Source organism: Trachymyrmex septentrionalis, unplaced genomic scaffold (assembly GCF_001594115.1).
Source record: "Trachymyrmex septentrionalis isolate Tsep2-gDNA-1 unplaced genomic scaffold, Tsep1.0 scaffold24, whole genome shotgun sequence".
NCBI classification, from domain to species: domain Eukaryota; kingdom Metazoa; phylum Arthropoda; class Insecta; order Hymenoptera; family Formicidae; genus Trachymyrmex; species Trachymyrmex septentrionalis.
Window position 1 is genome coordinate 2,636,482 of NW_017305397.1, and position 12,924 is coordinate 2,649,405.

Sequence of the window (12,924 nt, forward strand, 5' to 3'; positions counted from 1 at the left end):
TGTGTGTGTGTGTGTGTGTGTGAGTGTGTACATCTTTCGCAAGGTGGATGAAAGGAAACCTCATTCTGTCATGTCGTGAAAATTGCTTAAAATATCTTCCAAATGACAGCTTTGTCGGTTTAAAATATATTTTTTCTGCTTATCCTGTGTCTCAATTAGTCGAAAGCGAACGTATACATTCTCTGAGAACACACGCACGTACGTTCTCCTCATATTTTCTTTCTTGATTGTCCGTGAAGTGCAGCACCGACTAACTGCATCGTGAAAGGCGACAGACGGTGGCAGGAAACGGCGCGTTTCTTTCTTCTAGAAATCGCGCCTTTCGGGACTCCCAAAGCGAGGCTTAAAAATACCCCACGTCCGAAAATAGTCGTGCAGAGAGCGACGCTCTCGACAGTCCTCGATGACGACGCCGTGTGACGATGGCAGGTCTCTCTCGCCCCCGTCGAAAGATTAACCTTCCCTTTTCGTCGTTTTGCAGCGTCTCCTTTTCATCTCTCTCTCTCTCTCTCTCTCTCTCTCTCTCTATATATATATATATATATATATATATGTATGTATGTATGTATGTATAATCCACTGTTTCTCAAACCTTCCTTACCGCGGCCAACACGAAATGCAGTTCTACACTGTGACCAGGTACATAAAAATACGTGTAAAAATCGATAATGTGACAAAAGTTGCCTGCTGAATATCCATTAAAATTAAATTTATATAAGAGCAAGAATATAACGAGTAAATATCAATTTTTATTTTAATTAAGATTTTGTTTTATTTTAGTTAGGAATATTTATTAAACGCAAATAAAATTTCAAATTAAACCATATTTTTGTATAAGTTAAATTTATTAATAGCGATTGACTGTTTTTGATACTGATTGAAAGCGTAACAAATTTGGATTTTTAGATTTGTATCCGAATCCAAACATATCTTATCATCTGCCTGTCCATAAACAATCATTGTGAACACAGTTTCGATTATGATGGACAGTGTAACGCGAGAAACGATGGTGATCACGAGGTGATAAGTTTTGACCGCGCCGATATTTATGACATTCAATGAAATCATCGCAGCCGAACGATTTTGATTAGTGTCCGCGAGTACAATTTTCTCATCGAGACTTGTGACTCATCTGGAGTGGATTGATAAATTGCCAATGATGCAACCCGTACACACCGAAAACAACAACTCCGCTTTGGACATGGAATCTCTCGAGGAGATGCTTCGCAAGGTAATCATATAATTCCCTTTCATTTCGCACGAAGTTTCACGATAAGCTTGTTCCTCGAACTTTAATAAAACGCGGTTTGATTGTAGATATTATGTGTGTTGTACAAACAAAAAGTTAAAGAATATACTAAAAACAATAAAATAATAGAAAGGCTACGGAGCCGAACAAGATCTTTTAATGAGAGAAATTTTCAAGAAATAAAAACAATAAACAAGAATATACGTTTTTTAGTCACATTTTTGTATATAAAAGATAAAAATTACGATCAGATTTGATTTTTATGAAACTTGTGAACGAATATATTTCATCTAGATATGTATAAATGAATTTTGATCTAAGAGACTTAAGTTAACAAGTTTTATATTGAACATCGAAAGAATTAAGAAGATAGCGTGTGATAAAAGCTTGATTAAGAAATAGCGAGCGAGAGAAATCGAGATTCGAGAACATTAAGCTTAAGCCCGGCTGATGGTTTTCTCATATATTTGCTTATCTAAGCGCAGCGAAATTTTCCCGTAAGAGGGAGGAATTACCTGCACAGTTGCGAACAAAAGAAATTTCGTTGGAAAATCAGTTTTTAACTGTGGCTTCCTGTAATGTATTCTGTCAGGCATCGCTGAATGGACCACTTAGCGAGCGTCCACACTTCGCCACACGTGTGGTTATATATGCCACGTGTAGGGGTTAAAATGAGTTCTCTAGCAGTACGTTAATGGCTACCTCGGCAGAACCGAAAAAGCATTAAAAAACTGTAGAGTAACCAGGTTTTCTAGCCATTAAATCTGTACATCTTTTTTTTATCCGAAGAAAATATTTTACCTCAATTAACGTTAGTTTTACTGTAAACATATATAAAAGTTTGAATTAAAAAATGAAATATTCGACAATTTTTTGTACTCATATTTAGTGGAAGAAATAACTTTTTTAATTAACAAAATTATTTCTTCTATTAAATATAAGTATAAATTGTCAAATATTTGATTTTTAATTCAATCCTTTACGTATTTTTATAGTAAACGATATTAACTGAAGCGGCATATTTCCTTCGAAGTAAGTAAAAGAAAGATTTAATTGCTAGAAAAACTGGTTACTCTACCATTTTTCAGGAATTTCTTTTTCCGTCGGGGTGGCCATAAACGTAATTCCAGAGAACTGATTTTTTTAAATAAAAAAATTATTTCTCTCTTTTAAATTAATTTTTATCAGTTTTATTTCAATAGAAAAACGAAATCTGATTTTTACCTTCTCTCTCTCTCTCTCTCTCTCTCTCTCTCTCGAAATAAAATTTACCATTTAAATTGTTTTGATATGGATTTGAACGAAATCTCAGTTAAATTAAATGTGTTTAATTCGAATTAATAGGAGATGCCATTTATATCTCATTGCCTGAGTTAAATTTTACTGAACATTATGACATTTTCCTTAACTCATCCACTAGCATTCTCTCATTGTAATGCAATCTGAGAGAAATTCTTCATCGCTTATTGCTATTCTCCGCTGTCAGACACGAGTGTCAGACACAAGTGTCGTGAAACAAATGTCAGATGTAAAACCTAGCGTGCAGCTAGGTTTATATCATACCGTCCATACTGCTGTCATGTACAAGTGTCACGAATAAATGTCAAATAAAAAGCTACCAGAAAGCTAGGTTTACGCTTTATGGCGCGACATTTTTATCCGGTACATTTCCTCCCTCGTTACCGCTCTTTTGTAATAATACCGAGTGCGACAGAAAATCGTCGTTCATGACTGCTGAATCATCGGTTCGTTGGCCGAAACTTTAAACGCTTGAGGCTAAAAAAAAGAAAAGAAAAATGACCGCGCGGAGCAAAAAAATTGCGCAGACGCTCCGGTTAATTTCTCGCTATAGTTTCAGACTGCGCTGCGTTGTGCGCGTCGCGAATGTCGGTAACGTGCGCGATATTAAGCCGGCGCGACGTCCATCGCGGTGCCAGTCTTTCGGGAATTACAATGCAAAATGAATTCGCGATACAACCCTAGCGGAAGGATTACGGAATAATAACTCAGCGCGCGCGTTTTCCGCTTGCGGGATGTATCTATAACTCGCGGACGGAATGCATAATTCAACACGCATTTGCATAGCAGGATGTGCCGGTAAGCGTCGGTAACGTAAACTGAAGTTTAAATAACATCGCATACACATATATATATATATATATATATATATATGCGTGTATGTGTGGTTTTTGTACGTATCTGCATACGTGTAACCACGTGCGCGCGAGTATACGTGCGGTAACGCGCCGTTTGCCCGCGAAAATGGAGCAGTTAATTGTCTTTCCGTTACCGTGCAATTACGTTTGTCGCACGGGATAATACCGTTTATCGTGTCTACTGTTACTGCTGTAATTACTTTTGTAATTAGTATTTCTTGGGGGAGCCGCGCGAGTCTTGAGCGACAAGTCTCGGGCGTGTTCCCGACTCGCAGCTCGACTCCAATCTCAATTTTCCGGTCTCTTTTTCTTTTTATTATTCCACAGAGTTGCAATCGGTAGGCGGAATGAGTTGAATTTGCCGTGATAAACCACAAAAATAACGGATAACTTTCTCGCTAATGCTCTCAAGCAAATGCCGCAGTCTGAAATCGTCTATCGAATTCTACCCAAAGTTAGTTACTACCTTACATTATTTATAACATTATGTTATGATTAATTGATATTCGAGCGGCTTCTATTTGACTATGAGACGATAAATTGTTTTGTTAAAAAAAGAAGATAAAACTAGGCTCCAATAGATAAAAATTAATTTAATAATTTAATAAATAAGAGGCTATAAGTTAGATGTTTCTTGTTAAATCTTAAAAGAAATGTACAATCAACAGACGACGTTTCGACTTTTGGTTATTATTAATGTTGAAAATCATGTGCGATACAACATCTAGCTAACGATAATTATGATACGCAAAAAAATTTTTTTAGTACAATCAATACGCTATTTTAAAGTTATTCGATATTAGATCGCATTAACATCTTATTGAGAAGTTATCGAATCTGATCAACGTCACATTTTTTATTTTCTTGTGGAATCCATATATAAAACACTGTGATGTAGTGGATTTCCCTTGCCTTTTCAGTTGTGTAAAAAGAATGAAATTGTTCTCTAATTACTATCAATCAAGTACGTAAAAGAAATGAAAATGTATTTGTCCTCCAATTATTTTGTCAATATTTAGCGCTGAAGAGAAGTTTGCAAAATTCCACGCAGTATGAATATTTTATAAATTATTCTTTGAAAAAATTATAGATAACCTTACAATATAATATAGTTATTACATTAAAAGTAGATCGTTTTGTCTCTATGATAATTAAAAAAAATCTCTTTTTTTGTTACATCATCTTTTGAATTTTATTTACGGAGAGTCTCATTCTTATATATATTCTTGTATATCCGAGATTTCCGATATCTCTGATCTCCCTTTTCTGATTCATAACGTTCGGCTGAGCATAAACTGATCCTTTTCTAACGGAAGCAAGCTTCCGGGTGTATCGAGGGCTAAGCTAAGAAAACGTACGAAGGCGGAAGGGACGCTGAGCTTTATCGCCAAACAGACATCCGCGAGTTTCGTAACGGGAGCGTAAGGGCGGTCGTAAGAGAGGAGGGAAAGCCTTCCCTTGGTAGAAAGCTTTTTCGGTCGCGGTTGCTGGCCTAAGCGGCTTTTCGTTTTGCGGCAAGGGTACGTATTATCGACCTCCTTGGCGCCTACCACCGACTGGCCGAAAAATATTAATCCTGGCCGTCAAACACACTGACGTCGGGTCGACCGAATGGATTTCTCGCGGTACACTGAAGACGAAGGGAATAAAAGGCAGTTAAGAATATTTTTGTTATAATTGGATGTCGCTGAGAAAAGAGATTATTTCGAAAATATTTCACGAGGGGTAAATTCTTTAGAAAACGAATTTTGTGTGTGTGTGTGTGAGACTGATTATACTAATTCTTGTACCAAAATTGATTTCATAAACTTTACTTTTCGACAAAGAGTTGTTATGCAATTGATTTTCTTTATTAAAATATGTAGTTAATACTTGTGAAGAAGAAGAAAGAGAAGAGATATAATATATGCGGGCTAAGCGAGTTTAATACATTGTTAAAATTGTAATGTCAAATTATATCTAATGAGTTATTTTTAATCATTTCTGTAGAATATCGTCACTGTTCGTAATATGTCATTAATTTAACTAGTTGAATTAAATAATGTTACTCAAGAAATGTATTAAATTTGATTCAAATTTAGTTTATTATTTACTAAATGCATACATTACTATTGTTTATTTTAAGCAGTTTAACCATAGAAATGGATTGATTTATATTCACATATATAAAAAGTAAAAATAACAAAATGTTATTTAAATCAAAAGATTAGAAGGTTATCATGGCTTCTTTGATGTCTAGCAGTGTAAGATTATTAATATTACTATTAATATTAGCACATGGAAGATGAACGATCCAGAATTCTGGTTAAATCTACCAGAATTCTAGTAAATTTAATCAGAAATCTAGTAAACTTAACTAGAATTCTGAATCGTTCATTTTCCACCACAATTCCAGTTAATTCAACAAATATTTTTCTCCGTGCAGTCGTCTGTACATTTTTTCAGAAAGGAGAATTAAAAGAATTTTTATTATACATATGTATAAGAACATATTAGAACAAATATTATTATGTCAAGACATTATTAAGCGGCTGCATAAAACTTCAATGCCGTATCAGGTCGGCTAGTGAGGAGTGACAACTCTTAGTGTGTGGCGATCGGCGGAAGTTTTCCGCACTTTTCAGCAAACTTTTCCGTACTTTTCGCCGGTGACGTATACTAAAACGTACTCGGCGGCACGATTTCGCGCTTCCGTGTAAGATCGTATATGTGCGCGCACGAGAAACGACAGCGAACGGCCGCTATCCTCCACCACCATCACCACCCCTTTCCACCCCTCAAGTCGTGGAACGTAAAAGGGCAATAAAACACACGGGACGCATCTGGGTTACGAGCTTTACAAGGCACTAGCTTCTTTCTTTATCTCGTGCCGGAGCCATCACTTCGGCCCTAAGCGATTTCTCGAACGTCTTCTATGCCCGCGTTTCGTTTTCCTGTAACCTTCGTGTTAGCTTGTCGCTGTTACACACTCAGGGATTTGGATCTTTGTTCGATTCAGGCACTTCTTTTTCTAGATATACACAATACGGTACGACGTACGTAACCGAACGTAATCCTAATTACATTGGTACATAATTTTATCATTTCTTCGTTGCGGTTATTCTCTGTTTTATTTTTTCTGTCCTTCATTTTTTAAGGAAAACTGTTTTCTTTTCCGAATTTTTTTAAAATCTAAGATACTTTTATTCCAAAATGCAAGATATAGTGAATCCATTTCATTTGCATCGGAATGTAATTCTTGTTTAAATCTGTTTCTTTGTCTTACGGTTGTTTATTCTTCGTTTTTTTTTCTTTTTATAAGTTTCAAATATTTTATATCTATGAGGCGTAATAAAAAATGCAGTTTTGATTATACATACTCTTTGATCGTTCAGAACGCCTCTCGTTTATTTCCCCAACCTCCAGACATTCTTTTCTGTCCTTTTTTCTCATCAATAACAAGAGAAAGCAGTCGTGGGGTGGTACAACTTGGTCTGCACACATCAAATCCAGTCCCGCGCCACTTGCGTCTCCACTAAGTCAGTGGTTTCCAAGCTTTTTATGACTGTACGTATCCCTCGGCTTATAAACACTTAGCTGAAATATCGTCGAATAGGATCAACTTTAGCTTCACACCATAATGAAACCGATCCTAAAACTGTATCCCGACAAAAAGAAAAATACGTCACTTAGAACTAAGCAGAGTACGTATAAATTCTTTAGGAATATAAACAGTCTACATTTGTTGCGTTATTATTAGACATTAACAATAAAAAGTGCCGACAATTAATTGGACTTTCGAAATTTAAAGAAGAAAATAATTGATTAAATCCCAAGCCAGGTCTAACAAATATAAACGAGCAAATTTTTTGGGATGTGCATAACTAACAATTTTATTATTCATATTAAAACAGATATTAAAATTGTTTTAATATGAATAATAAAATTGTTAGTTATGCACATCCCAAAAGATTTGCTTACTTGTATTTGTTAGACCTCTCTGGGTCGATTTAATTAATTATTTTTATAATATATGAGCGTTATCGAAAGAATTTTTAATATTTAATATTTAACAAGAAAATATTCCATAAGGAAGAATAAAAATTCTGTGCGGTAATCTGTATTAATCCTTCTTACATTGGACGCTTTGATCCAATTCAAGCCATCATCGGCGAATCACAAAATTCTAATTCAATTATGTATGTCCAATGTCAGCAAGAAATTCAATCATTATATGCAGCAAGTAGAATCTCTTCTATCATATTAATTTGAAGAGTGCAATCTTTGACTTGAATTCGAAACGTCAATACAAGAAGGATTATTACAAATTAGTTTATTAATTTAGCAAACTTCTATTCTCTAATTCGCAGAATTTCTATTCTTATTCGCTCTTTTTGAATGTTTTCTTGTTACTAGATATTGCTTGCAAGATTGCACAACCATCGTGTACTGCCATGAATCGCCATAAAACCGGTGTCACGAACTTTCGATGGCAGAAAGCGCGTCATGCAACCAGGAATAAAAGGTGGTTAAAGCGGACGAAAAAATTTCGCGCTCCTTCGTAACAATGATTCAGACGACTGGCTATCGCTATGTGTATGGGACGCGTGTACCGGCCGGCACTTCCATCGGTCGTCTCGCGAATAAATGTCGCAGTTACGCGGATTGCACTGGGAATTGGGCACATAGGCGCGCGCGTCCCATTTTTGCGGTAGGATGCACCGACGGGTGCAATAACGATAACGGCGATCGTACTAACGTTCACGACAACGTTACGTGACGATGACGGGCGACGGCGTTACGACCGCGATAATAAAGAGATACGAGAATTAGTTCGACCGGACGACAGTTCGCCCGTTTGTTCCTCTTGAACACTCTCCTTGGACTGTCTCCTATGGTGAACAATGCGGACGCGTATTCTGTTAATATTGGATTGTTACTCCAAAAAGTCAACGTTAGGAAAAGCTGCTCTTATTAGAATATGTAGAATATAAAGTAAAAATGTAGCGTTATATTTTTATTATGTAATTATTAAATAAATATATCGTATAATATATATTGTATAATTAATAAAAAAAAGTATATAAAGATATTAATATTTTGCATGTGCACGTATTTATACCATTTATTTTTTATACATACTTGTGTATTATTAAAAGATATGAAGCACTTAAAACATTACTAATATAATAGATAAATTAAACATTACAAAATTAAAAACAAGTATAAATGTTGGCACGTATATAGGTGTGCAAAGCAATATTTAATAATTTAAGTAATCCAGTCAAGGTCAATGATTTTAATAAAACAAGCTATGTGTTTAGATGAAACATCCCAAATACAATGAGATATCGCTGCTCATTTCAAATGTAAATTAATAAATTTATTATTCATCTAAACGCTTAGCTCATTTTATTAAAATCATTGACCTTCACTGGATTACTTAAATTGTTAAATACTATAAAATTAAACATATTGAATTAACTAAATTGAAAATTGTTATAAAATATTATTTATTATTAAAATTTGTAGGATATTATACTTAAATTTATTCGTCAAAAATATATTAAATATATAATAATTCTATGTAATATAAATATATTCCTATATTCTCTGCTATTCATTAGAATTAAAATGTAAAATTATTTCGTATTTTCGACGACACCTGCAAAATTATAAATTTCAAAGTATCCGGATGATTACAAACGCGATATTATGACGACTCGTTCATCATATCTGGCAATAATGTTAAAGGAAGACTAAATAAGAGTCCGTATTATGAGATGTGAATCAATGATGAATCTGAGTTTCGCCATATTCAACATAATTCCCTTCGTTCGTTCGTGACCCTTGCGGTGAAACCGTCCGTATGTTCATACCCCTTTTCTAGGGGTTGGCATAGTTTAATATACAAGGCACGGGAGAGCGATCCGGCTTCTCGACCTCGGGATTTCGTTATAAATAAGGGTCGTGCACTCGCTCTGTGGTACCGCAGAAGAAGAAACGCACGAGGTGCTAACCGTTATACGTTCTCGTTTTCGTCGAGCTAATTCCACCGGCCATTACTCTTCTCCCGAGAGCAAGTCGTGGCAGTGTTCGATACAAAGCATGCTCTTTTCGTAACAAGCAAGAAAATTGAATCGATCGTTGCCAGAAAAGGTAACGATTGATTCCGTCTGTTGTTGTAAACAACAAGGTTTTCAGTCTGTTTAATTATACTAAAGTATAACATTTTATTGGCTTCGAAATATTTTTGCTTGACTTATTAAATAGAATAAATCCATTGTTATAATATCCCGGCAATTCAATTATAATTTATTAGTTTTAATTAAAAAATGTTGAAATGATTCGATTGATTCTTCAAGTTTCTTTACTCCGAAATGCAGTGGAAAAAATTCACTTGGTACTAAAGAATTTATTTGTAGCGGTTCGCATTTCTCCTGAGATTAGATAAACGTGAATAGAGATAGAAGTGAAAAGAAACAGGAAATAGTTCAACAATCACAAAACCAATTTCCGGATTTGAAGGCTAGACGACGAGTTCGTATCTTCGCGAGTTGCCTACTATTTATATCGCTTTAATTTATCTACTTCCTACAAGGACTACCATCGCAACTGTATATACATATAATAACAGTTCAGAAGCGTGTGAAGGGAGGAAGAGAGAGAAAAAGAAAGGAGTACATAAATCACGTAACCGGAAATAATTTTCGCTTTTGTGGGTTTTTTTTTCTCTTGCCCCTTGGAAAAGAAAAACAAACCGGATCGCCTTCGTTCCTTTCTCGTCCGTACTTTCCGTGATTCTTCCCGGCCGCACGCGACAACATCGGGAACCAGCTATAAATTTTCCGCGCACAAAGCGAACGAAATTCAAGAAAGTACCGGCCTCCATCTCTCGCGTCACGCGAGGCACCGATAACATTAACGAGCCAATCCTCGCGATGACGACGTCCCAGCGCGCGCGTGATCCTCCGACGATCGAAACGCGAAAGGGTGTGTGTTATCGTTCCGCGACTTTCACCCTCCGTAACTTTATGTTACGTGGACCTGGACAAATTACAGGAAACCTTGCTGGCCGTAGAAAAGAAAAAAAGTTACTCCTCGCTCTTTTCCTTTTCATCCCAAAAAGAACACTTTCTCTGAAGCCCCGAATATCCGACGAACATGAGTAACCACTTTTGCTAAGTTATTATTTTGTTTCCATGTAGATACTTTTCCCAGCTATTGTCGAGAATTGAGTGCTATCATTGGGCATGAATTGGGCGACAATTTTATGTGGTTTCCAAGGGACACGAGAGTTATGAACGGGCTGGATTCAAAATTCTAGCAACAAATCTAACGCTGTCGTTAGGCATAAAAATATGCGACAATTTTATCGCAGTTCCTTAAGGCTCCTAAGTAGTCACCACAGTCATATTGAATCAGACGTCAGAAGTGAGAAATGACACGTTAATTTTTATTACGTGCCATTTATAAATAAAGACCGTTTGGATAAAACAAAATGATGAGATTGAAAAGATTTATAAAAATGGACGAAAACTATGCTTATCCCCCCTGACGGTCAGTAAATAATCGTAAAAAGTGATAAAAGAAACGTGTAAATTAAAAAATAAGCTACGCATGCACATTGGATAAAAGCACTTAATGTGCCTTTTATCACTTTTTACGATTACTTATTGACTGTTACGGGAGGGATAAGCTTAGTTTTCGTCCATTTTTACAAATGTTTTAAAGCAATCTCGTCATTTTGTTTTATCTAAATTGTCTTTATTTATAAATGGCACGTAATAAAAATTAATGTGTCATTTTTCATTTCTGAACGTATCATAATTCAATACGGTTGTGATAACTACTCAGGAGCCTTAAAGGAGGATTGCTAAGAATTATGAGTGAGCTAATATTATACAAGCAAGACTTCCATATATATCTAAAAGATATTAGGTGGGACACATATGCGAAATTTCGCAGATTAGATCAGTCAGGTAACTTCCGGTGTCATCTCGGCGTCGCAAAAAGCGAAATTTACGCACTGATGACAGTTTGAGAGGTCCCAGTGGCGCATCCCTCCCTGCGACTAATGTACCAGTCGTTCTCTCGCCATCCCGCCCTACATTGCGGATTTCCCTCTCTGGGAGCAGCGCGGAGCGCGGCGTGTCGAGAGTGTGTAACGCGCCGAGAAAGTGCGCGTATTTTCTTCCCCTCCGCATTAGGAGGAACGTTTGTACGCTTCTCGGCCTCCGCAAGCCTTCTCTTCCCTCGCAGCCCTTTGCCTTTTTCTTTTCCCTCCGACGCCAGATGCTGCTAACTGCGCTCACCCTGATGAGATCCTGGTCCTCTCCTCTCCGCTCCTCTCCGCTCCTCGCCCCGCCTCGCCAAGCATCGCCTCGCGCTGCAGCTCGCGTCTCTTCTTCCTCCCTTTCGCTTCCCGCCGATCCATCTTCCTCGAAAAAGACGGGATCGTGCTACACGGCCGCTTTATTCGCCCGAGCGAGGAGGAACCACGGATTCTTTATATTCGCTGACTGCTCTTGTTATTGTAGCGGGGAACTGACGGTCATTCGTTCCTCGGCGATATCACGGCGGAACGAAGTATTCGTATATAAGTAGCGTAAAAATTGCGAGACTTCAAATAAGATTGCATTTGAGATAGATTGTTAGAAATGTTCTTAAATTTCATTAAAACTTTTAAGTTACACAATTTCAACTTAATTTCATGACATTATATTAAATTTAATGTATTTATAAAAAGTATACTGTTAGAAATGTAACCACCTTCCTTTACATGTATATGTCGTGGTTATGAACGAAATTAAAAGTAATGAATTATTTAACTGAAAATTAAATTAGTTACTTAAATGCAATGAACGTGTACATTAAATTTTCATGAAAAATACATTAAATTTTATGTACATGTACACAAATATACACTGTTAAAAATTTCATGAATTTAATATATTTTTAAGTTATACAATTTGAACTTAATTTCATTACATTAAATTTAATGTATTTTTCATGAAAATTTAAGAAATTTAATGTACATATTTATTATATTTAAGTAACTGTAATTTTCAGTTAAATCATTCACATTACTTTTAATTTTATTCATAACTACGAGCTTTCATTTATAATACATGTAAAGGAAGCATTTCTAACAGTGTAGAAAAGAGAGTAATATTACAAATTAATTTTGAAAATTAATGAAAACTGTTTGAAATACTTTTCTATATCAATAATATCATGATAACGTTATGGATAATTTTGTTTAAAATAACTTTGCGAACTTCTGTTATATATAGTAATTTGCTATAATAATTTTTTATTAATCACTATTATTAATATATCTACTGTAATAATTTTTTGACAACTTTGTATTTTTGTAATTAAAAAACACAACTTTATTTCAAATTGTAGTAAGTCCAACGAAAATTCTTAGATTTAAAGATGACTTAAAATTGGTCGGAGGTCTGTTACTAAGGCAAATTGTGTGAGGTACATTGTGCAATTTTTGGATAAGATTTTCGAAATTGTCACTTTAAAGGC

At 35.6% G+C, this 12,924-nt stretch overlaps 1 protein-coding gene across 6 annotated transcripts in view; it reads left to right on the plus strand.

The window, feature by feature from the left end:
* LOC108748679 (uncharacterized protein CG43867) overlaps positions 1-12,924 on the plus strand; it is an 82,428-nt gene that overhangs the window by 49,821 nt on the left and 19,683 nt on the right. The window contains exons 1-2 of one of the 6 annotated variants that reach the window (XM_018486953.1): positions 594-639; positions 907-1,231. The exons of the other annotated variants lie outside the window; for them this stretch is intronic. Coding sequence (XP_018342455.1) covers positions 1,157-1,231 — 75 coding nt within the window. The 5' untranslated portion in view covers positions 594-639; positions 907-1,156. Of the gene's footprint in view, positions 1-593; positions 640-906; positions 1,232-12,924 lie in introns of those variants that run through there. 6 annotated transcript variants of the gene reach the window in all.